The 23,459-nt window shown below is 39.9% G+C and overlaps 1 protein-coding gene across 3 annotated transcripts in view; it reads right to left on the bottom strand.

Moving 5' to 3' along the window:
- The window catches only part of LOC124715465 (E3 ubiquitin-protein ligase Bre1), a 274,712-nt gene that overhangs the window by 74,891 nt on the left and 176,362 nt on the right, over positions 1-23,459 (bottom strand). For all 3 annotated transcript variants that reach the window (XM_047243098.1, XM_047243099.1, XM_047243100.1), the window contains exon 12: positions 5,131-5,284. In XM_047243098.1, coding sequence (XP_047099054.1) covers positions 5,131-5,284 — 154 coding nt within the window. The remainder of the gene's footprint in view (positions 1-5,130; positions 5,285-23,459) is intronic.

Genomic DNA, 23,459 nt, shown 5'->3' with positions numbered 1-23,459 from the left:
GACCTGCCCCGTAAGGGGCTTCCCGGCCAATGATGCTAAACACTCATTTCCATTTGGAAATTATGAAATTTCAAAGACTTTAAAGGACTGTTAACAACTATATTGGTTGCTCATGACAAAAGCATATAAAAATCAGGATTAAAACTCAGCTGTACAACACACAGGTGACAGCAGAACAGGCCTACAATGGATAACAGAAAACAGCTTAATTTCATGAATTCTCATGTTATGAAATAAGAAAAGGATAGATTGCTACTCTCTACACAGAATAGGCACCGAGTCACAGACAAGCACAATGAAAAAGAATTCACACAAGCACAGCTCCCATACACGGCCACTACCATCTCCAGCCATTAAGGTGAGAGAAGGAGATTGGTGTTTAATGTTACATTGAGGGCATTAGAGACGGAGCATAAGCTCAGATTAGGGAAGGCTGGGGAAGGAAATTGGCTGTGCCTTTTCAAAAGATTTGCCTGAAGTGATCTAGGGAAATCACAGGCAACCTAAATCAGGATGGCTGGATGTGGGTGTGAACCACTGTCCAGTGTGCTAACAACTGCGCCACCTCGCTTGGTCCCAGCCATTAAGGGCCGGCTATGACTGCATCTGAGATGAGCAGCAATCTTGGCTGGGGCAGGTAGTGGAGATGTGGAAGGGGTGGGGGATGGGGTGAAGCAGGGGTAGCAGTGTGGGGGGAGTACTATTGCTGCCTGTGACAGCAAGCAAGGACATGGTTGGGATCGAATAGGGCTGCTAGGTGGAGCATTAGGAGACTGTGTTGGGGGAGGAGAAAAAAATGGAGAAGAGCGAAGAAGAAAAGGGGAAAGGACTAAGTACATATCCCCACCCACAATTATTTCTCCTTTGAATGCATCACCTACAAACAAATCCTTGGTACAGCACTTGGCAACCACATGGCAGCATCCTATGCTAACCTATTCATGGACTAGAAGAGGAATCTTTCCTAGCTACCCCCAGAGTCCCAAATCCCTCACATGGTTCAAATTCATTGATAGTGTCTTCATAATCTGGATTGAGTGTGAGAACACCCTAACCATGTTCCTGTGGAATCTCAACACCTTCTCCCCCATTCATTTCACCTGGTCATCCTCAGTCCACTAAGCCACCTACCGTATTTACTTGAATCTAAGCCGCACTTTTTTTCCGGTTTTTGTAATCCAAAAAACCACCTGCGGCTTAGAATCGAGTGCAAAGCAAGCGGAAGTTCTGAAAAATGTTGGTAGGTGCCGCCACAACTAACTTCTGCCGTCGAATATATGTAGCGCTACACAGGCATGCTTTGTAGGCACAAAGATAAATACTGGCGCCAAAACCTCTGCGTCAGTAAATAAATTTAAAAAAAAAAGGTCGAAGACGAGCTTTTTTTTTCTCCGCCCCGAGTTTCGACCATTCGACCACCGCATTTTCATACATTATCCAACGAAGTAAATACAAATTCCGTATTGTTCATCTTTGAATGTAGCAGAATTTCAATGTACTACAAAAATCCGATTGACAAGACTGTTTGGGATGTTTGTCAATATGGCCAACTCTACGTTCTGAATTTTTTCCTACCTGTGAGAAGAGATCGTTGCTAATAGGAACCTGATGAAATGTGAATCACATGCAGTATTCTCTTCACCATAAGAATAATACGAATATAAACATTGTGCCATGTATTCTTTCGTGTTTGCTGCTATCTCATTTAAATCCTGTCTGCCTAATAAACTACGAAACTAGTGTGAGACAACAGCAAACGCGGAAGAATATACATATCGTGTCACGTTTATATTCGTATTATTCTTATGCCTAATAGTGATAGCCAGAAATGAAGCACGGCAACTGACTAGATTTTTAAATCTAAGATGACTCTAATTTCCGCGCAGAATGTAATGTACTAAAGAGGCATCTGCAAAGATTTTCAGACGGAGAAAAATTTTCGCTAAATTCTCATTCAAAACATTTTCTATCATATGCAGTCCATTATTTGGTTTTTGTTGATCATTATCAAAGAAAGCAGCAGTGTAAGTAACAACAAATAGCAGTCTCTTGCCACTGTTTCGCTAGTGAGACGATTCCTCTCTCTCTCTCTCTCTCTCTCTCTCTCTCTCTCTCTCTCTCTCTTTTAATTGTAAGCGGCGGTAGCGCGCACAAAAGCAAGCCATGCCGCGAGCGGCGACAGGCCGTAAACACGCACTATCAGAATGCGACAAACGATGCATGACTGAGTACAGTAATGCATTTTCAGCTTAGAGTGACGTAAACACCCATAACAAAGAAAACGGCACTTATCAGATCAAAGCAAAATAAGCAATCGATTCAAACCAGATGAAGCACGTGAAAAAGGAAGGGTACTCGTATAAATACAGACGGAGCGCCTGACGCATAGCAATGGCTACCTGGTAGAGCTTAACTGCTAAGCTTACGACTTGAACCGAACTACTGTAGCTGTATCGTCACTCATTCGACGTAAATTGTGTCTCGTATTACAATGGACCAACTTTGTTTCGATTTGGAGGTGTGGCCTAAAACTTTTCTCACCCTTGAATTTTGAGTCTCAAATTTCAGGTGCGGCTTACATTCGGGAATTATTTATTTTTCCCTTTATTTCGAGTCTCATTTTTCAGGTGCGGCTTAGATTCGAGTGCGGCTTAGATTCGAGTAAATACGGTACCTTGACATTGACCACCACCTCAGAGATCAATAGATCTGTCAACATTAAACTTAACAACCACCAACAATATTTCCACTTCGATAGCTACCACCCATTCCACAGCAAGAAGTCCCTTCCATACAACCCAGTCAACCATGACATTTTTGAGGACTGTTTTATACAGAACAAACAAACGTGTATATTAAACTATGCTATTATACTTGGATGCCTCTGCCTTAATCTACATTTCAAGATAATTTTCATTAATATTAAGGCAACTATCACAGCCAACAACGAATTTCTGAATTCCATCCTGATACTAGATTTGCCAATCACTTTTGAACAGCTGTTTTGAAAGCACGACTTCTGGTAATGTAGATGATCTGCAATGATTTGTAAATACACCTCTCGAAACTCGAGGAAATTCATTAGACAAGGATGAAACAGTAAAGCATCCGTTTTCTTGAACTTTTACATTGCTTTGAGCATGAAGTCTTCTGTGATGGCAGATGGTCATGCAGTCTGCGCTATAATGGTGGCAGAAAATGTAACAGCGACATAAATAAACAACAAACTCAGTTCGACAATTTTGTACCCAGAAGGATATTTTATTGTGCAAGGCCTTATTCCACATAGTTTCAATAATTTCTGTCTTATGGAAACATCACCTCGTTCATTAGACTGACTAAATAAAACACTTTTCAGCAAATGTGAAGCAACAGAAAATTCCGTAAAGCTTACATCTTGCAGAAGCCTCCTCAAAAGTCTTTGAATTCTTACACTAGCTTTCTTGTATGTTTAATTCTGAGTGATATATGTGGCTAATAACAAAAGTCAGTTTCAAATTAATAGTGATTTGCAAAAGACTAAAATACAAAACAAACTAATATCAAGAATCTTTCTCTGACCTACACAAGGTGGTAGAAGCTTTTTTTTAATAAGCTATCTGTAGAGATGCAGCTTCAATCCTGAATAAAAATTAAACATATCAGCCTAAAAACTACACAATTATCTATATGCAAGAACTCCAATATTTTATTAGCACCAAGGGAAAAAGTAAATTTGATTTTTTTAATGGAACTCATTTCTTAAGTAATGTAGCATAGTGGGTATTTTTTGAAAGTTATCAGTCTAGTCATGTAAATAATAAACAAGTAGTAGCACATAAACACCAGAAACTTAGCAGCATTGAGAAAGCAACAGCTTTTTCAACGTTGCAGGTTTTCTGTTAATTTTAATATGCGTATTTGCAATCTGTGAAAGCAGATAATTTGTTAATAATAATCACTACCACCAACATGCAGTTTTCAGTCACTGGCAGGGTTTGCTTGGTACTCAAGTCTCTCCACCTTCTCTGTCTTACCACAATTTCTATTTTGGATTTCAGAATGCTTTTTTCCCCACCATTTAGCCACCTGTCCCTTGGCCTTACCCTTAGTCTCTTGCTCTCCATCTTCGTGTTGTGCATCTCCCAAGGCATCCTCATCTCGTCCATTCTCTTCACATGCCTATATCATTTTAATTTTTTTCCACGATATTCTCTTGTAGGGGTTCCTCGTGTGTTATCTCCCTAACACTTTCATTTTCATATTTTCTTGTTATCTCCCTAAGACTTTCATTTTCATATTTTCTATTTCTGTTACTCCTATGTAATTTTTAGGACAGAATGGGTTCAACACACGGAAACTAGAAAATATAGCTGTGAATTACCCTGCAGAGAGAAATTTTTATACATAATCTTTTCTTGGTAATATGAAATGCCATAACTATCAAGATCCTATGTCTACCTAGAAGGAAATGTTATAAACAGATATTTCTGAACATAACTTCAAACCTAAAGCATATCTTGTGGAGAAGGTCTATTAAGTATAGATTTTATAAGCCTCAATAATACATCTCCAGTGAGTACAAGTTTAATCAGCTTAATGAAATAATAATGGAGAAGGAAACATTTTTTCAACATCTCACTGAATATTTGTACCTTTTTATTGCAAATTATAAATTCACTGTTCTGAGTAACTTTTTTGCAGTGACAAATGTTAAAGCTCTTGTGCACTTAGTTCAGGGCAAACTGAACGAAAAATGGTCAATAAAATTATTGCTGATGTGTGGAATCATGACAAAATCCAAGGCACCTGGGAAACTTATTCATCAGGGGGAAAACCACTCCACAAAAACTAGATATTTTGCATATTTGTTTTTCATTTTGTAACTGTAACCAACAGTACTACACTGCAGTCATGTGTGTCATCTATGCTTATGAGAAATATTGTTCCCTTACTGTATGGCAGACGAGGAAAGTTCAAATAACTTAAAGGACACAAAGCAGCTGTTTGGATGCTGTTACGAAGAAATGTTTCAGCATGGACAGGAGTAAGAGCCAGAGGACAATCACAGAGGGCATACCTGAATGTTACAAAAGGCAAAGCAAAATGAAACAGGATAAACAAAATGAATTCTGTGATGCATAAACAAACCTGTATTTTTTTCAATTGTTGTCTGAGATCTTCGACTTCAGCTCGGGCCTTCTTCTCTGCTGCCATAAGCTGTACCTTGTCTCTTTGTTCCTTACTAACACCTTTATACATATCCAGAAGCAATTTCATCTCCTTCTGGTCATTCAGTGCTTTCCTTGAAAATGATGATCATGAAATTAGTAGATAAGACTAACAGGTAACCAAACATGCAATATATTTCACTGGAGGGTACAGTGTGTAATCACAATACAGGAAGACTTACTGCAACAAGAACAGAAGGGATATGGTATAGAAAATGTGCATAGGTGGATTGCACGCTCTAAAATAAGACTATAGGACACACATATGTAGCTGAGGCAGTCTTGTGGCAGCCATCCTTGTTTGAATTGTTTGGCAGATGTCAACTTGGATGCTGGGAGCAACTGTATTTGACTTCATACATGGTCTTGCGGGCTTCTCTTGCTTGAATCGCATTATCATTTAATTATCCGATGCAGGACCATGCCACGTGAACATGAGCCCGTAAGATGTGTACAAGTGAAGCTAGATTCCAAGAAATGTGTCTTGAGTGTGAATCATTATGTTTGTTACAGTATTAGAGAAATATTTTCATTAGCAGTTAATCAGGATGGAAATCTTGCTGGTTTCACGTACTATGACATGAGCTCCACTCATTTCCCATTCAGTTCCATTACAATATGTTTCACAGTAAACTTTACTACTGGTAGCTGTTCCACCACTGACAGCAATTTTGCCACTCTCCTTCCAAAGTACGTTCTCCTCATTATCATTACACTACTGGACACTCAGTACTTCTTGAACCCTCTGATGATAGAATCTGGTGATTCGTATGCCAGGAATAGAGAATCCACTGACACATAAGACTGACTGATGGCCTTTTAATCTTGTGAAATCGAGAAAGTACATCATCCTCTTCTAAAAGCTAATTGGAATAGTATTTTTGGATACAGTCTTTAAAAGGCTTGTGTACAACATCAAGCACCAGCAATTCAACTTTTTTTCAGGAGTGAGGTGATTTTAAAGGCATCCAACGCTAGCACAGGTCTCTTAATAAGCAGTGTACAAGGCCTGTGATTCCACACAGTAGTTAGCCAGACAATCATTAACTCTGTTGTTAATCAGCCTTTCTCTTGGAAACAAATCGTTAATGGCTTAGGGAAATTTTTGCTTTGGTGAAGTTTTATGCTTCCAAATAACATAAGGGCAAGATTTTTTCCCACTGCAGAAATTGTTAACACTGTGATAATTCTCTGTTATGTATTTGCAGTTGTTCTCAATGAGATACTTTTCACTCCTTTACGTTCCACTGGTATACTGCTCGGCATGTCCCAAAAGACAGGCGTCTTGTCTGCCCTGCCAGTCCAATGTAAGAGGTGAGAGTCTTGCTTCCACAACTGGGTTACGTGCTTTTGGCAGTTGAAGAATTTCTTAGTAAAATCTTCTGGCAGCTTCTGTACTAGCAAAGAACTTTTCAGATAAAGGAGCCACTTACACAAATCTGTGGCACCATCAATAATCCCACAAATTTTGTCTGTGGAATGTACAAGATTTCCTTCCAAAGTCTTTGACTGGATCATTTGTTGAGAGAGAAAGACAGAGAGAGAGAGAGAGAGAGAGAGGGGGGGGGGGGGGGGGACGTATTACATGTTTCCTTTTATTTTGTACGATGAAAAGCACCCTAGCATCAAGTTCAGGATATTTACCCGCTTTGGCTGCCTGTAGGATTTCCTTGAAGAAACGAAAATTTGGAGCTTATTCTTCAATGCAGTTCAATGTCGCAGATTAGATTCGTCCACAACATACTCATTGCTACCTTCTCTATTACACGTATTCTTTGAATTGGCACATTTCAAATTTGCATCATCACTTATCCTAGTTCCAAAGTATCTTCATTTCATTTTGATGTTGTGACTCACTGGTAGAGACTTAAATTCTTCCCTTCAGTTAGAGGAAAACTGTTTCTGCCCTGTTATGTGAAATAACAGAAATATGAACACAATAACAGTTACTATCTAAATGAAACTTCAGGAACCAATCATGGTTAAACTGTTACCCAATGATTAATTCTGAAAAAGAAACGAACTGTACAGTTGAAGTTCGCATTACATTCAAATTACCTGATGATTGTATGGACACAGGGATAAGTTGCAACCTAATTTTTTAAAGGCCGAATTTTGATGAAAAGTGTTCAGGCCAATATGGTACTATCTCAGAAAAGTTATTCAGTAAAATATAAAATTTGTATTACAATGAAAATATGAATAATGTTTATATTAAGTGCTAGATAAAAGGCTCCCATCTCTGTCAGGGATGACAGTAATACTTATATATTGTCAACAATAGCAAATATGTCATGCAGCAGCCAGCAGACACAAATTAAAAATATTTGAGAGGTGGTATTTATTTATTTATTTCCATCTTCGAGTATTTTGCCTGCTACTTATGTCCAGAATTTTTACAAATTAAATAATACACAATGATACATAATAATAATAATAATAATAATAATAATAATAAGTAATAATATAACATAGTAATAAAGATAACAAATCATACGGATTTGCATAGAAACATACAAATATAAGTTAAAATTTGAGACGATCTTTTGCACATTCAAAGAATCAGTCTATGATAAGAAGCCTTCTTTTTAAACTTATTTTTCGCAACAATTCAGGATGTTTTCAATGAGGTAGTATGCAATTCTGGTGGCAGTGCACTGAAAAGTTTAACACCAAAGGATTGTAGTTATTATGAGTCTTGATTAGTCTGGTAAATGGCTGGTCAACGATTTCTTTGTGACTTGTTATGATAATGAAGTGATTGCCTTAATTTGTAGCTCTCTTGGTTTTTTCCTCAGTAACTAGCAAGCTAAGAATAAACAATGATGGGATTGAAACTTCTTGTCAGATTAAAACTGTGTGCCGGACCGAGACTCGAGCTTGGGACCTCTGCCTTTCGCGGGCAAGTGCTCTACCATCTGAGATACCCAAGCACGACTCACGCCCCGTCCTCACAGCTTTACTTCTGCCAGTATCTCGTCTCCTACCTTCCAAACTTTACAGAAGCTCTCCTGCGAACCTGTGAGGACGGGGCATGAGTCGTGCTTGGGTAGCTCAGATGGTTAGTGATTAGCAAGGTCACCAGATCTCTCCCCAACTGAGAATCTGTCATGGTCTTCCTGGGCTTTACTCCACTTTCCAAATTTCTCCTTGGTTTCCTTTACAGCTTATTCAATATATAGATTTAATAACACTGAGAATAAGACTACAATCCTGTCTCACCCCCTTCTCAATCACAGTTTCTTTTTCATTTCTTTCGACCGTTATAACTAAATCTGCTTTCCGGACATGTTGTGAATAACCTTTCGCTCCCTATACTTCCCTCCTGCAACCTACAATATTTCACAGAGTGTACTCCACTCAACAGTGTCAAAAACTTTCTCTACATCTATAAATACTATAAATGTAGGTTTGCCTTTGTTCAACTAATTTTCCAGGGTAAGTCACAGGGTCAGTTTGCCTCACATGTTCCATAACCGAAACTGATCTTCCACAATGATGGCTTCTCTTACTTTTTCCATTCTTCTGTAAATAATGTGTCAGTATTCTGCAACAATGACTTAGTAAATTGATGGTTTGACAGCATTCATACCTCGCAGTACTTGCCTTCTATGGAATTGGAATTATTACATTCTTTAGAGGTCTGTGGGTACTCTGCCTGTCTCATACACCTTGCGTACCAGGTGGAGTAGTTTTATAACTGCTGCCTCTCCCAGGGGTCTCAAATATTATGAGGGAATGTCATACACTCCATGGGTCTTGTTGCAACATTCATTTCCCTTTATTAGCCCTTTGTTATCCATCTGTTGTGTCACTCAGCTTTCCTTTCTTTGCTTAGTATTTGCTTGACATCTGAATCCTTGATATTCTTACAATTGCTTCTGTTTCCTCAAAAGGTCTCTCAAATTTTGCTATAGGTGGTTCCGCCAGTCATGCATGTTTCTACAGTCTTGCATTTGTCCTCTATCCATATCTGCTTCGCCATCTTGCACTTTCTATTAAACTCATTTTTAGACACATGTACTCACTTTCTCCTACATCAGTAGCTGCATTTTTATTTTTTCTTCTTTTGTCACTTAATTAAATTCAGTATCTCCTTGTTATCCAAGGTTTTGTCCAGCCTCTCCACAAATACTGTATACATTATGATATTCTCTCATTCTGTAGGGGAAAAAAATCAGTATAGAAATATTAAGAATGTACATAAAAAGCAATAAAATGTAAGAAATGTTTTTTTTTTTCTTTGTAGTGGTATCAGTGCATGTTAAAACATATGGTGCCCACATGAGCTCAAGCTGCTTAGTGTCGAAGTCTAAATGCTCACACAACATTTTAATTCAAAATTGGTTATTCTCACAGAAACATGTAGTGCAACAAAAAATGTATTGAGACTACATTTTGCACTACATGAAACATGTGGTCTCCTATGAGAAGGGGACAGAGGGAGTGGGGTGCAGGGGAGAGGGTGGGGGGGGAGGGGGGGGGGGGGGGGGGGGGAGGGGCAGCAGCACGCTTTCATAGGGCCTACTTTGAATTTATTCTGAACTAGCTGAGAAATATCTGCTTTGTTTGGTCTTTATGTAAATTTCTTTTTTGAGGTAATTGGGGTGAAAAGGAGGGAGGGGTAGTTTTAATGTTCAAAATCACTCTTAAGTATTCAGCAACACCCTCATTTGAAATAAAGTACTCGGTCACACACTTATTCATTTCCATATAGAATGCTGACAAAAGATTACAACACTCTGGAAAATTCTAGAACATTCCCAAGCCTTCTGGAAGCTCCTATAAGATTCTGGAAGCTTCTACAACATTTTCCAACATTCTCAGACAGTCTTTGAACCTAATGCCTACAGTTGCAAACCAAAATCTTCATAGATAGGGGACTGAGGATACAATACCACATAACTGACAAGGCGCTGCAGGGGTGGGTAGCAGAGTTGTAGCAGCACACACGGACAAACCATGCTTACATTTACAAGCCTTTTCCCCCACAGCTTGGCCTGTATAGATGCCTTCAACACCTATAGTGAACACACATCCTCCTCCGCTTTTCTCTGTCCATTTTCTCCACCCCCTCTCTCTTACCACATCATCCTTTCCCTTTTCCTTTTCCTTTTCCATCTGCACACTACCCCTCTACAGCTTGCACCTGCCTCATTTATCTCCCCCCCCCTCCCCTCTCTCCATTTCCTCCTCCACCTAGCTCCCTCCATCTCGTCCCCACCCACACTCATCAGCAACTGCAACACAGTTGCATAAAGCAGACTGATACTACTACTACTACTACTACTACTACTACTACAACATGTCTGTCATGCAGGGCAGTCTACAAATCAGGGACCTGAAAAGCATTCATTTGCTCCAGATGTAAAGGCCACCATGCAAAGTAGGATGATAAAGCAGGTCAATAGTAGTCCAACATAACATGCCTGTCATGCAAAGCAGTCTACATGTCGGGGCCTGGAGAACCGTTTCTTGTCCATGACAAGTAGGCTACCCAGCAAAGCAAGCTGAATTGGCAGGATGGTACAATTACTAAAGAACATTCCAGCTGTGTAGGGCAACCTGTATGGCTCTAGCTGGAGGGGGAGGGGGAACCCAATAACAATATGTTTTGCCCATTTTCCAACTGATATTGATGCTAAGGAGTTAGAAACCAAAAAGTGGTCATACTCTTGAGGCCTGCTGTTTCTGTGCCAAATTTGGTTGAAATTGATCCAGGGGTTTGGGAGAAGATCTCAGATATACAAACACATGCACTACACTATATCTATAAACAGATGCTGATTTTCATTTACACATCTGAATATATGTCAACTTCAAAGTCATTTCTGCCGTAGAGCAGCACAGCACTCAAAACATACAACCACTGACTACTACTCCATCCTGTAGACAAAGCTATCTGATAAAACAAAATGTTCAAAATTGGTAATTGTGAAGAACAATAAACCATTCAAAAACATACCACAGCTAATGAGGTATAAATGTATTCATTTTTGAGGTGCCCTCGAGACTTTTGTGGGAAGCAAGATCAAATAAATTGTTCGCATTATACACTGATCAAACAGATACCTATCGATATAAAACAGTCCAGGCGATAACAGCATCACCTGGCGAGGTATGAATGCTAGTCAGACACATGCACCGTGCATGTAGTATCAGCAATGTTCTCCTTGTACAGAATAGAGGTGCCATCTATCTGAGTTTGACCGACGGCGGATTGTTATGGCCCAGAGGCTCGGCACAAACATTTCATAAACTCCATTACTTGTTGGGTGTTCAAGGAGTGCTGTGGTGAGTGTCTTCTACATATGGAGAAACCATATCCAGATGTCATGGGGTTGGGTGGCTAACCTAACTACAAATGTCAGACGCCAAAGGCTGGGCAGACAGGTACAACAGGACAAGCGGCAAACTGTGGCGGAACTAACATCAGACTTTAATGCCGGGCACAGTAAACGTGTGTGTGAACACAAAGTGCAGCTAACACTCCTAATGAAAGGCCCCCGCAACCGATGACTCATGCATGTGCCAATATTAGCACCATGACATCAGCAACTACAGCTAAAATGGGCACCTGTCCATCGGCACTGGATGTTGACATAGTGGCAGAGTGTCTGATGAATTCCAATAGCTTCTTCACCTGCTGATGGGCAGATGCAAATCTGTCATCTTCCAGGGGAACAGTTCCTTGACAACTATACTGAGGGAAGCACACAAGCTGGCAGCGACTCCCATTAAGCTCTAGGGGACATTTCATGTGGCCATCCATGGGTCCAGAGGAGCTCATGCAAGACACCACGATGGTCAAGGAGCTTTGTACAGTGGGTGGTACACCCCTTCATGTCGATCATGTTTCCCAATGGCAATGGCATTTTTCAAGATGCTAATGCACCGTGTCACAAGGACAGGAGTGTGATGGAGTGGTTTGTGGAACACAGTGGCGAGTTCCAATTGATGTGCTGGCTCCCCAAATTGCGAGATCTGAACCCGATCAAACACATCTGGAATGTGACTGAACATTGGGTCAGAACACATCACCCCCTCCCTGGAATTTGTGGCAATTCAGTGACTTTTGTGTGTGGAGACGTGATGCCAGCTCCTTCCACTGATCAATCCAGGCCTCAATGTTTCCATGCAATGGTGTATTGCCGCTGTTATCTGTGCCAAATATTGACATATTTGCTATTAAGAAGATGGTTACAATGTCGTGGCTGATCAGTGTGTGTTACATGTCACAGCTGAATTAATTTGGATTCACCTCTCAAGTCAAAGTGTACACTGCAGTCCCCCCATAAGCCACCAACGTAGCTGATGTATTACAGCTCACAAACACTAACGAACTGTTAAATTTTCCTATTCAGTTGTGTGTGCCACATGAAGTTTATTTTTAATATATACTGTAAAAGCCTTTTAATCCAAGGGCCAAGAGGGCTGCACAACCATGGCCTTTTTCATGTAATACAGGAATTACTCAGAAGTATAAAATAAGTATTTCAGAGTCTCTTCTAACATCCTATGTTCCCTGTAACTGAAGGCCAACAACAACAATGTGCAGATGAAAATATAGTAAAACCTCACTTTTACACTTTTGCAGGAAAGTGTAAAGAGCAGAAAATTACTTTTACACACAAATGCACAAGTTCGTGAACACAATGGTAGTTCATACATTTTGGTGGTGGTGGTAGTAGTGGTGGTGGTGGTGGTGGGGGGGGGGGGGACAGAATTATAGTTTAATTCCTTCTGCTATTCCAGTTCACTAATACATTTGAATGATCTTCTAAAGACACACAAAAAATATAGTAATAGTCTGAAAGCAATTTCAAGACATAGAAGACAAGAAGTATATCTTACTTCAAATTATAAAAAGTGTTTCATTGTATGCTAAAATTATTTATTAGGAAAGTATGCAAAACACATGACAGCAGCTGGGCAATGGGTGATACTGACTGAGTACATAGAGTAGAGCACCCAATGACAGAAATGCATTCTATGTCTTCCTGAAGCTAAATGCACGTGCGTATTTAGAAATGTGGCAGCATAATGAAATCTAATTTTGTAGGACATGATATAGAGTGAAATGTACAATTTAATTTTAATTGGGCTGTCAGGTCGCATCCTAACCAACACTTTGGAAAATGACGACTTGTGTGCAACAATAACGACTGTATTTTAATTGTTTACATTTTGCTATTAGTTCCCAACAAAACCACCGCTTTGAAAATAGCCACATATTCTAAAAAAGCAGAACCCCTTCTATATCCAAATCCGAGGACTAGATTTGAGTACTGGAACTGTCATCTGCTAACCTGATAAAAAGGCGATCAACAACAGCATCCATGAAGCAATCCAAAAACCGTATTTTCTCTTTCTGTGAAGAGCTGTTCTGCATTTTGCCAGCATTCGACTGTGGTGTTTGACAAAGCTTCAAACATTAATTCTGGTATGCCTGGCAGCTTAAATGTTTTGTTACTTCTCACTATAAATCCCTTAAATTGGATTCACATCAATTCTACTGAGGCCAGATTGCAATGGTACGGAAGCAACCTCAAAGATGCAGCATTTGAAAGGTGTGCTTGATATTGTGAAAATTTTTGTTTCCCACATTTCTATGATGCTTATCACTCTGTTGCGTGAGAGATCATATCTGCAGTATAAAATAATGAAGATAGTCCCAATAAAGAGTAAAACACACCTTTATAACACTGAGATTCAAACCAGACACCCACACAATACTCAATTATTAAACTCCAATGCTACAGCTTTAGCCATGCATCCTGTATCAAAAATGTGTTCTACTTAGTCAATAACGTGTTCCGCTTAAAAAAAGTTGCTTGAAAAATTATAGAGCCAGTTTTATCTGTAATCTTGTGGAAAAACATTAAGAACAACTTGTTTCTCATCATTTTTAATGGTGTTCCATGTGTGTGCTTCACTACGAAGCAGGAAGCAGTGTCAGACATTTTCTCGGTCTGTATTAACAGTGCAACAATCAGAGCACAACTAATGTTTACAGAGACTGTGACAGTATACAATTTTTGGAATAAAAACTAAATAACTAAAGTATGAAGATGAAAAACCTTGATGGCTGTTAATACATTAGATCTTAAAGTTTCATGTCCAATGACAAATTAATAAGATATCTAATACATAAAATGGACTTTCTTCTACTACCTTTGTACATGTCCTATGGCTGCTGACCAATCATACGTTTGTATTTGTTTACATCTGGTTTATTTTTAGATGAACAAAGCAAGGACTTACATGTTAGTGCAAAGTCTAATCCATGTTAAATTTAGTTTGTGTGACAGACCCACCTAATACGCTGTGGATTTCATTTTAAAGGAAACTGATGAAGCTGTCTCATTGGATGCTGGTGACAATCTCAAAGTACAAAACAGAGGTTTGAGGACCTAGTGGGTGATTTGCTGTGCCACTCAAGTAAGTACAGAAGCCCTCAACAGAATGTTGAATGATGACCACAAGGTGGTAAAAGTCCGTACTCTGTTCTTTAGTCTGTGAGGGATATCCAGAGACATTGTCGTCTTCAAATTTGCCATCAACATTTGGAACAATTTGCAAATATTCTCTATGTGGCTGATATGCATACCATGTTCTTGTAAAAGAACACACATTACAAAACTACTTCCTCTGACACCATATATACATGATACTGAGATCCTTGCAGATATCACTAAATACAGACCAACTATCCACATAATCATTAAGACCCGTTTCAAATCATGGAAATTACACATGCCATGCCCACTGCAATGTGAGTTATTTTTGCTGAAGAAGGTAACATCATCAAATTAATTATGATTGGTGATGAAAAATCAACAACTCTGAAGTATGCACAGCATTCTAGCTCTAATCCCAAGATTGAGGAACCATACAATAACTCATTTTTAGCCAATACTTGTTAGGAAATTAGTTATTTTTGTCATTCAGCAGTGCAAAGAGAGACATACAGTTTCAAAAAGGATGCATTCAAAACACAACATTTCCTTTGGGGGAAAGCACACTGTTGCAGCATGTGTCTGTTTTTGTAGCTATTACTGTTGTAGTGTTCAGTTCAATGACTGGACTGATACAGGTCTCTACGTATAAGTCTGTTCATCTCTGCAATTCTCAAAAATACATCCATTTGAACCTACTGACTGTATTCAAGCATTGATCTCTCTCTATAATGTATACCTCTCACACTTCTCTGTTATCAATTTCATTATTTTTTCATGTCTCAGAACACGTATTATCAACATATCCTGTCTTTAGTTAAATTGTGCGGTATGTTTATTTCCTCCTTGATTTGATGCAGTACCTGTCCATCATTATTATCCAATGCTTCGTTTTACTTTTATTGATGTTCACCATATGATCTCTTTTCAAGTTACTACTCACTCCATGTATTGATCTTCCAAATTCTTTGCATCTCTGACAAAATTTTTGAAAGATCTTACAGCTTTTATTTTACCTCTATGAACAACTCTCTGTGTACACACACTAACATTGGCATAACGCAACCACCTCCTCTCGCCACCCCTTTTGAACTACTGTCAAGTCTCTCATGCCCTTTCACTCTTATAAATAGAATTTAGTTTCTGAAGAACTTTTAGTTAAAGTATCACTCTCCATATTTTATCCACGATAATACTGGAACTTAAAAGAATATACTCTAGTAAGCATTGTTAAAAGCATTTTATTTATCTACAAATGCTATAAATGTAGGCTCAACTTTCTTCAGTCTCTGTAATTAGTGCAGTCAGTACTGTCTCGTGTGGTCCTACATTTATCTTAAAACCAAACCAGCCCAGTATGGCTTCTACAAGTTGCCTCATACTTATGTAGATAACTAATGTTACACCTTGTCATCTTGACTTATTACACTGATGATTCAGTAATACAAACCTTTATCAGCACCTGTCTACTTTGGTACTCGGATTTTTACATTTGTCTTGAAGTCTAGGGTTATTTGGCCTCTCTCATATCCTACATATCTGGTGAAATAGTTCTGCCATGGTCGTGGCCTTGGTTGTTTCAGACTAAGGTCTAGACAGTAAGCAGTGTCAATTTTTCTTGAGAAATCTCTAATGATAACAGTCTCATAATTACTCTGGACTAGAAGTAGTTCACTAAAGTAGTATCTACTATCGTGAAAATGCCGGAGCATGCAGTTACTGCCAACAACAGAGCAGGTGACTTTGAACCCAATGGTTTGTATGCTCCCAAAATACTAGCAATATTTTGTTACTACTACAAGAGCAGAATTTCATGGGGTTGGAAACATAGTATTTTAAAACATGTACAGAGTCAAAGGCAGAAGCTGGAGCATTCCAATGTGCCAATGAAGTGGCAGAGTTTGATTAGCAGCACATCTGAAGTGGCTAAGAAGAAAACAGACAATGAATATCTGACTCAAGGACCATAAAAATATTGTTGAAAGTAACTTTTCACTCTGTAGCGTGGAAAACTATAAATTAAGTAATAAATTTTGCAGTACTAGTATTGTAGTTCCAGTGCAGCAACAAATCAAAATTTTAAAAAATTCAGATACAAAAGGGTGTATGTGGGGAGGGGGGAAATGAAGTAGTTGTCCCTACAACACAAAAATGGAGAAAAGTAAAATGTTGGAGCAACTAAGTTGCAATGATCTACAAGGGGCAGTCATATGAAATGAGACACATGGAAAAAAGTCAAAAAATTATTTAAATTATTTATTGTTTCAAAAGTAACCACCATTAACTGTTAATACATTTATTCCACAGAGAGACAAGGCAGCCATTGCCTTCATGAAAAAATGTTATGCAGTTGCCTGCTATAACTACCTCTCTCAATGGTATTACTAACAGTAGTCTGTAAAATACACTGCTGGTGGGGTGCGGTGGGTTGGGGTGGGGTGGGGTGGGGTGCAGTGGGAGATTTGTACACCTGGAAAGATTATGATGACAGCTTATGCCACTTGGGGAATATTAGACACACTGATAATTGGTTGAACATTGTACATCAACAGATAGCACCATCTGTGTCTACCCTTTAATGGAGAAAGTTCACAACCAGACGGCTCGGTTGGTGCTAATTTGTGAAGTAAGCAGGCAACCATGCCATAGCGATGCATTTGTGCTTCCTACAGCCAAATGAGCGAGTTAGAAAGGGGTCAACATGTCGTTTTCCAATTGGCGGGATGGTCATTTTGGAGACTTGCCACACAAGTTGGATATGCTGTGTTGGTTGTGCAATGACACTGGTATCAGTGGTCACATGGACATTCTCACATTCACAGACAATGTTCTGGACATCCAAGCAGCACAGACGGCCACCAAGACTGTCATGTCGTAAGGACAGCAATGCCAGTTCGTACAGCTACCACAGCACACATAACAGGGCTTTTGGACTCATTCGTGTCAATACAAACCATTGTGGACAGGCTATTAGCTGTGGAACTTCGAGCACACACACCTCTAGCCCGTATTCCATGAAATGACACACCGCGGTCTTGACTGATGAAAGCAGATTCTGCCTCCATGCCAATGATGATCATTTGCATGTATGACGTAGACCTGGTGAGTGCTGTCTTGTAGAGTGCATTCATCCCAGACACATAGACACCACCATAGGCCTTACAGTCTACAGTGTGATAAGTTACAACTCTCATTCACTTTTGGTGTATATGGAGGGGACACTAACCAGCACTCAGTATGTGCAGAAAGTTGCTGGACCTGTTGTTCTGCCGTTCTTGCAACAGGAAGGTGGCGTATTGTTCCAACAGGATAATACTCATCCACAAACTGCCCATGAAACTAAATATGCTCTGCAAGATGTGCAGCAACTTCTCCTGCCAGCACAATCTCCGGACTATTCCCAATAGAGCACATGTGGGATATTATGGGATGAGAAGAGACTCGGGCGATCGTCAACCAACAACCCTTACAGAGCTATGTGAACAGATGAAGCGGGATGACATAATGTACCCCAGGACAGTATTCACCAACTGTACGATCGACCGGACACCAGAGTCAGCACCTGCATTGCTGCCCCTGGAGATTACATCATGTACTAATATGGGAGTTTCAGCATTGGTCGATACCTGGTTCCTCAGAACAGCTTGTACTACTGATCTATAAATGTAATTATTTCATGTATTCCATATGTACTGTTGCAACAATAAATCTCGAGTGAAAAGGGGTACTAATTCCCCCCCCCAGCAGTTTAATCATCCCACAAATTCGACAAATCATTGCCTTCTTGCACAATAAAATCAGTCCACTGAAAGGTACTTATATAAAACCTTGGTCCAATTATCTTTTTAAGGGCTTCAGTGATGGGTGGTTCATGGTGTGTGTTCCTGTAGTCATGTCCTAGTTCATGAACCACGGGCAACGTATGAGTGGGCAAGTAAGTGGTCCCGACAGTCGGGATACCAGTTACTTTGGAGTAAGGTTGGGCATCTCGGACATATTCTGAGTCGTGGTCACCTTTGTGCTCATACGGCAAAGACTACGAAATCCACCGGTTAGTCCCTCAGCCGTTAGGGGTAAAACCCAATGGGACTCGGGGCAAGTAAGGCTAGCAACCTGCTTCCCTGGTACTTTAAATATGATGCTGGCAACAATCAGAGCAAAATGCCTCGGACCTCTGGAGGTGACGGAGTCCCACCTCTAACTGACAAACCAGGGACTCCTAAGATAAGACTTGGCAAACAAATGGTAATGAGATGGGGAGCTGTTAAGAAGGCAGAGCTGGCAGAGGCTGCAAGTAAGATGGGGCTGGACGTTTTAGCTGTTAGTGACATTCGGGTAAGGGGTGAGAAAGAAGAGGAAGTGGGAGAATACAAGGTCTACTTGTCAAGAGTCAAAGCAGGAATAGCACAATGGGGTGTAGGGCTTTACATCAGGAAAGAAATGGAATCCAGCGTAGGTGCAATAAGGTATGTAAACGAATGACTGATGTGGATAGATTTGACAGTGTCTAGCAAGAAAATTAGGATTGTGTCAGTATATTCGCATCGTGAAGGGACAGATCTAGATAAGATGGATAGTTTTTATGACGCACTCAGTGATGTAGTTGTTAGAGCAAAGGACAAGGACAGTGTTCTGCTCATGGGTGATTTTAATGCCAGGATTGGAAATCGAACAGAAGGGTATGAAAAGGTTATGGGTAAATTTGGAGAGGACATGGAGGCCAACAGAAACGGGAAACAACTCTTGGATTCCTGTGCCAGTGTGGGCTAAATAATCACAAACTCCGTTTTTAAACATAAGAACATTCACCGGTCATTCACCGGTATACTTCGGAAGACAGGGGAACCAGATCTGTCATTGACTACATAATAACAGATCAGGAATTAAGGAAGGTTGTGAGGGGCACAGGTGTACTCAGAGGATTCTTTGATGACACTGATCACTATTTAATCTGCAGTGAAATTGGTATTGTGAGGCCGAAAGTGCAGGAGGTCAGGTCCATATATAGGAGGATAAGAGTGGAGAAACTTCAGGATAAGGAAATCAGGCACAAGTACATAACAGTGATCTCAGAAAGGTACCAGTTAGTTGAATGTAGTCAATTACAGTCATTGGAAAACTAATGGACAAGGTACAGGGACACAGTACTAGAAGTGGCTAAAGAATGTCTTTGAAAAGAAGTGTGTAAAGGTAGGATGAAGCAAACAGCTTGGTGGAATCACACAGTCAAGACAGCCTGTAAAAGGAAAAACAAGGCGTATCAAAAATGGCTACATACTAGAACTCAGGTAGACAGAGAAAGTTATGTTGAAGAAAGAAACAAAGCCAAACATATAATTGCAGCATCCAAGAAGACTTTGGAAACAGGTTGGAGACTTTGGGTCAAGCTGCTGGAAAACCATTCTGGAGTGTAATAAGCAGTCTTCGAAAGGGAGGTAAGAAGGAAATGACAAGTATTTTGGACAGGTCAGGAACACTGCTGGTGAATCCTGTGGATACCTTGGGCAGATGGAGAGAATATTTTGAAGAGTTGCCCAATGTAGGTGAAAATGCGATCAGTAATGCTTCAGATTTCGAGGTAGAATGGGATAGGAATGATGATGGAAATAGGATCACATTTGAGAAGTGGAGAAAATGGTCAATAGATTGCAGTGCAATAAAGCACCTGGGGTGGATGAAATTAAGTCAGAACTCATCAAATACAGTGGAATGTCAGGCCTTAAATGGCTACACAGGATTATTGAAATGGCCTGGGAGTCGGGACAGGTTCCATCAGACTGGACAAAAGCAGTAATCACACCAATCTTTAAACATGGAAACAGAAAAGATTGTAACAACTACAGAGGTATCTCTTTAATCAGCGTTGTGGGTATGGATGAAAATCAGTGTGGGTTTAGGCCTCTTAGAGGTTGTCAGGACCAGATCTTTACCTTACGGCAAATAATGGAGAAGTGTTATGAGTGGAACAGGGAATTGTATCTATGCTTAATAGATCTAGAAAAGGCATATGACCGGGTTCCTAGGAGGAAGTTATTGTCTGTTCTACGAGATCATGGAATAGGAGGCAAACTTTTGCAAGCAATTAAAGGTCTTTACATGGATAGTCAGGCAGCCGTTAGAGTTGACGGTAAATTGAGTTCATGGTTCAGAGTAGTTTCAGGGGTAAGACAAGGCTGCAACCTGTCTCCACTGTTGTTCATATTATATATGGATCATATGTTGAAAACAATAGACTGGCTGGGTGAGATTAAGATATGTGAACACAAAATAAGCAGTCTTGCATATGCGGATGACTTAGTTGTGATGGCAGATTCGATTGAAAGTTTGCAAAGTAATATTTCAGAGCTAGATCAGAAACGTAAGGACTGTGGTATGAAGATTAGCATCTCCAAAACGAAAGTAATGTCAGTGGGAAAGAAATATAAACGGATTGAGTGCCAAATAGGAGGAACAAAGTTAGAACAGGTGGACGGTTTCAAGTACTTAGGATGCATATTCTCACAGGATGGCAACATAGTGAAAGAACTGGAAGTGAGGTGTAGCAAAGCTAATGCAGTGAGCGCTCAGCTACGATCTACTCTCTTCTGCAAGAAGGAAGTCAGTACCAAGACTAAGTTATCTGTGCACCGTTCAATCTTTCGACCAACTTTGTTGTATGGGAGTGAAAGCTGGGTGGATTCAGGTTACCTTATCAACAAGGTTGAGGTTACGGATATGAAAGTAGCTAGGATGATTGCAGGTACTAGTAGATGGGAACAATGGCAGGAGGGTGTCCACAATGAGGAAATCAAAGAAAAACTGGGAATGAACTCTATAGATGTAGCAGTCAGGGTGAACAGGCTTAGATGGTGGGGTCATGTTACATGCATGGGAGAAGCAAAGTTACCCAAGAGACTCATGGGTTCAGCAGTAGAGGGTAGGAGGAGTCGGGGCAGACCAAGGAGAAGGTACCTGGATTCGGTTAAGAATGATTTTGAAGTAATAGGTTTAACATCAGAAGAGGCACCAATGTTAGCACTGAATAGGGGATCATGGAGGAATTTTATAAGGGGGCTATGCTCCGGACTGAATGCTGAAAGGCATAATCAGTCTTATATGATGATGATGATGATGATGATGATGATGATGGATGATGATGATGAGGATGAGGGCTTCAGTGGTCCATGGTACAAAAATCATTTATAAAAACTGAGTAACGTGGAGTCCGGGATGTGGTTCATGAATGACTAAATAGTAGTTATTTACTGTTGCTAATTTATTTTGCTCTTTTTCTTGAATTCAAACTTAACCCTTGTCACACTTCTCACCACACAGTAATTCTTTCACTCGCATAGTTCTTCAAACTATGTTCTTATCTTTAACACCTGTCACAACATCACAGAACAGATTCGAAACCAGACTTTAACTGAATAGAGCCATAACCATAACAACCTAAGATAAACTGTTTACCTTTGGGCAGCAACACTCCCTGTGGACACTTTGACCCCTGATTCGACAATTATGCCCATTCACTTTCCCATTAGTGTGAAAAGTGGCTTCGTTGCTAAAAATTAAGCGATCAACAATGCCGTCCCCATCCTCATTCAATTGTTGCAACTGCGAACAAAACTCAAGACGCCTGTGTTTGTCGTCGTCATTGAGCTTCTGGACTAGCTCCAATTTGAATGGTTTCATAGACAGCTTCTGTCGCAGGACTTTCCACGCTGTCACTGGAGCCATTTAGAGTTCAGGGGATGCACACACACTGATTTCTTTGGCTTCCTTATGAATGTCTCTCGTACACGCACCACATTCACTTAACTCACACTGGGACGTCCGCTTCTCTTTGCCGGACACAAGCAACCCGTCGTAATGAATTTGTTGTGCCAGTGGTAAATGGCCTTCCTTGTTGGTGGGTTCTTATCATACTTGGTTCTAAACATCCTCTGAACAGCTGTAGCACACTTGTTTTTGTCAACTCCAACACACAGAAAACTCGTTCTGCATCTGAACTCGCCATGTTTGCGACTATATTAGCAAATTACCCAAACTACGCTGTGGTGGTAAACATAAAAAAAAGAGAGATAATAATAATAATAATAATAATAATAATAATAATAATAATAAATGACTTTCAGGGTTTCTCTTCAAAATGACATCTGTACAATGTTTGATTCTTGTGCAAAAAATAATTGAAAGTGTGCCTGGACTTTATGTACACCCTGTACATACATTTATGGCTGTTGATCTGCTCTGGATGATGACATGCATGCCTGGGTATTAACACAAATCCATTGATGACCACGAACATTTTTCCATAAAGGCACTGACTGCCTTGACTCACAGAGGGATAAATGAACTAATAGCTGTGGCACTTTTCCTAATATTGTTAAACAGTTTACTCACTTTTATCCATCCATCTCCTTATCATCTGACTGTCTGTTATAGTACCATTAGCTGTAGAAACTAGTGACAGAAGAAGCTGAGGTATTTTTGCTGTGCTACTGAAGACAGTTGATCTTTATGTAGAAAATATACAGGTTTTCGACACAGCAAGCTCTTCACACTGTACTCATGCAATAGTGGGTGACCTTGAAGACCATTAAATTCAGAATGACAATCTAAAAACCATTTCAAGTGACAGTGATAGAAATATGTACAAACATGTCAACTCTTTGAAAATAACTATAGTGGAGTTCTTCCACAGAGATAACATGTGGGCGTTATCTAATGCATGATGATATAACTGTCTGCAAATACCTTAATTCTCACAGACTACATTTGAAATTAAAATAGCTTGAAGATGACTTCA

This window comes from Schistocerca piceifrons, chromosome 1 (genome assembly GCF_021461385.2).
Source record: "Schistocerca piceifrons isolate TAMUIC-IGC-003096 chromosome 1, iqSchPice1.1, whole genome shotgun sequence".
NCBI classification, from domain to species: Eukaryota; Metazoa; Arthropoda; class Insecta; order Orthoptera; family Acrididae; genus Schistocerca; species Schistocerca piceifrons.
This window is presented reverse-complemented; position numbering and strand designations above follow the sequence as displayed.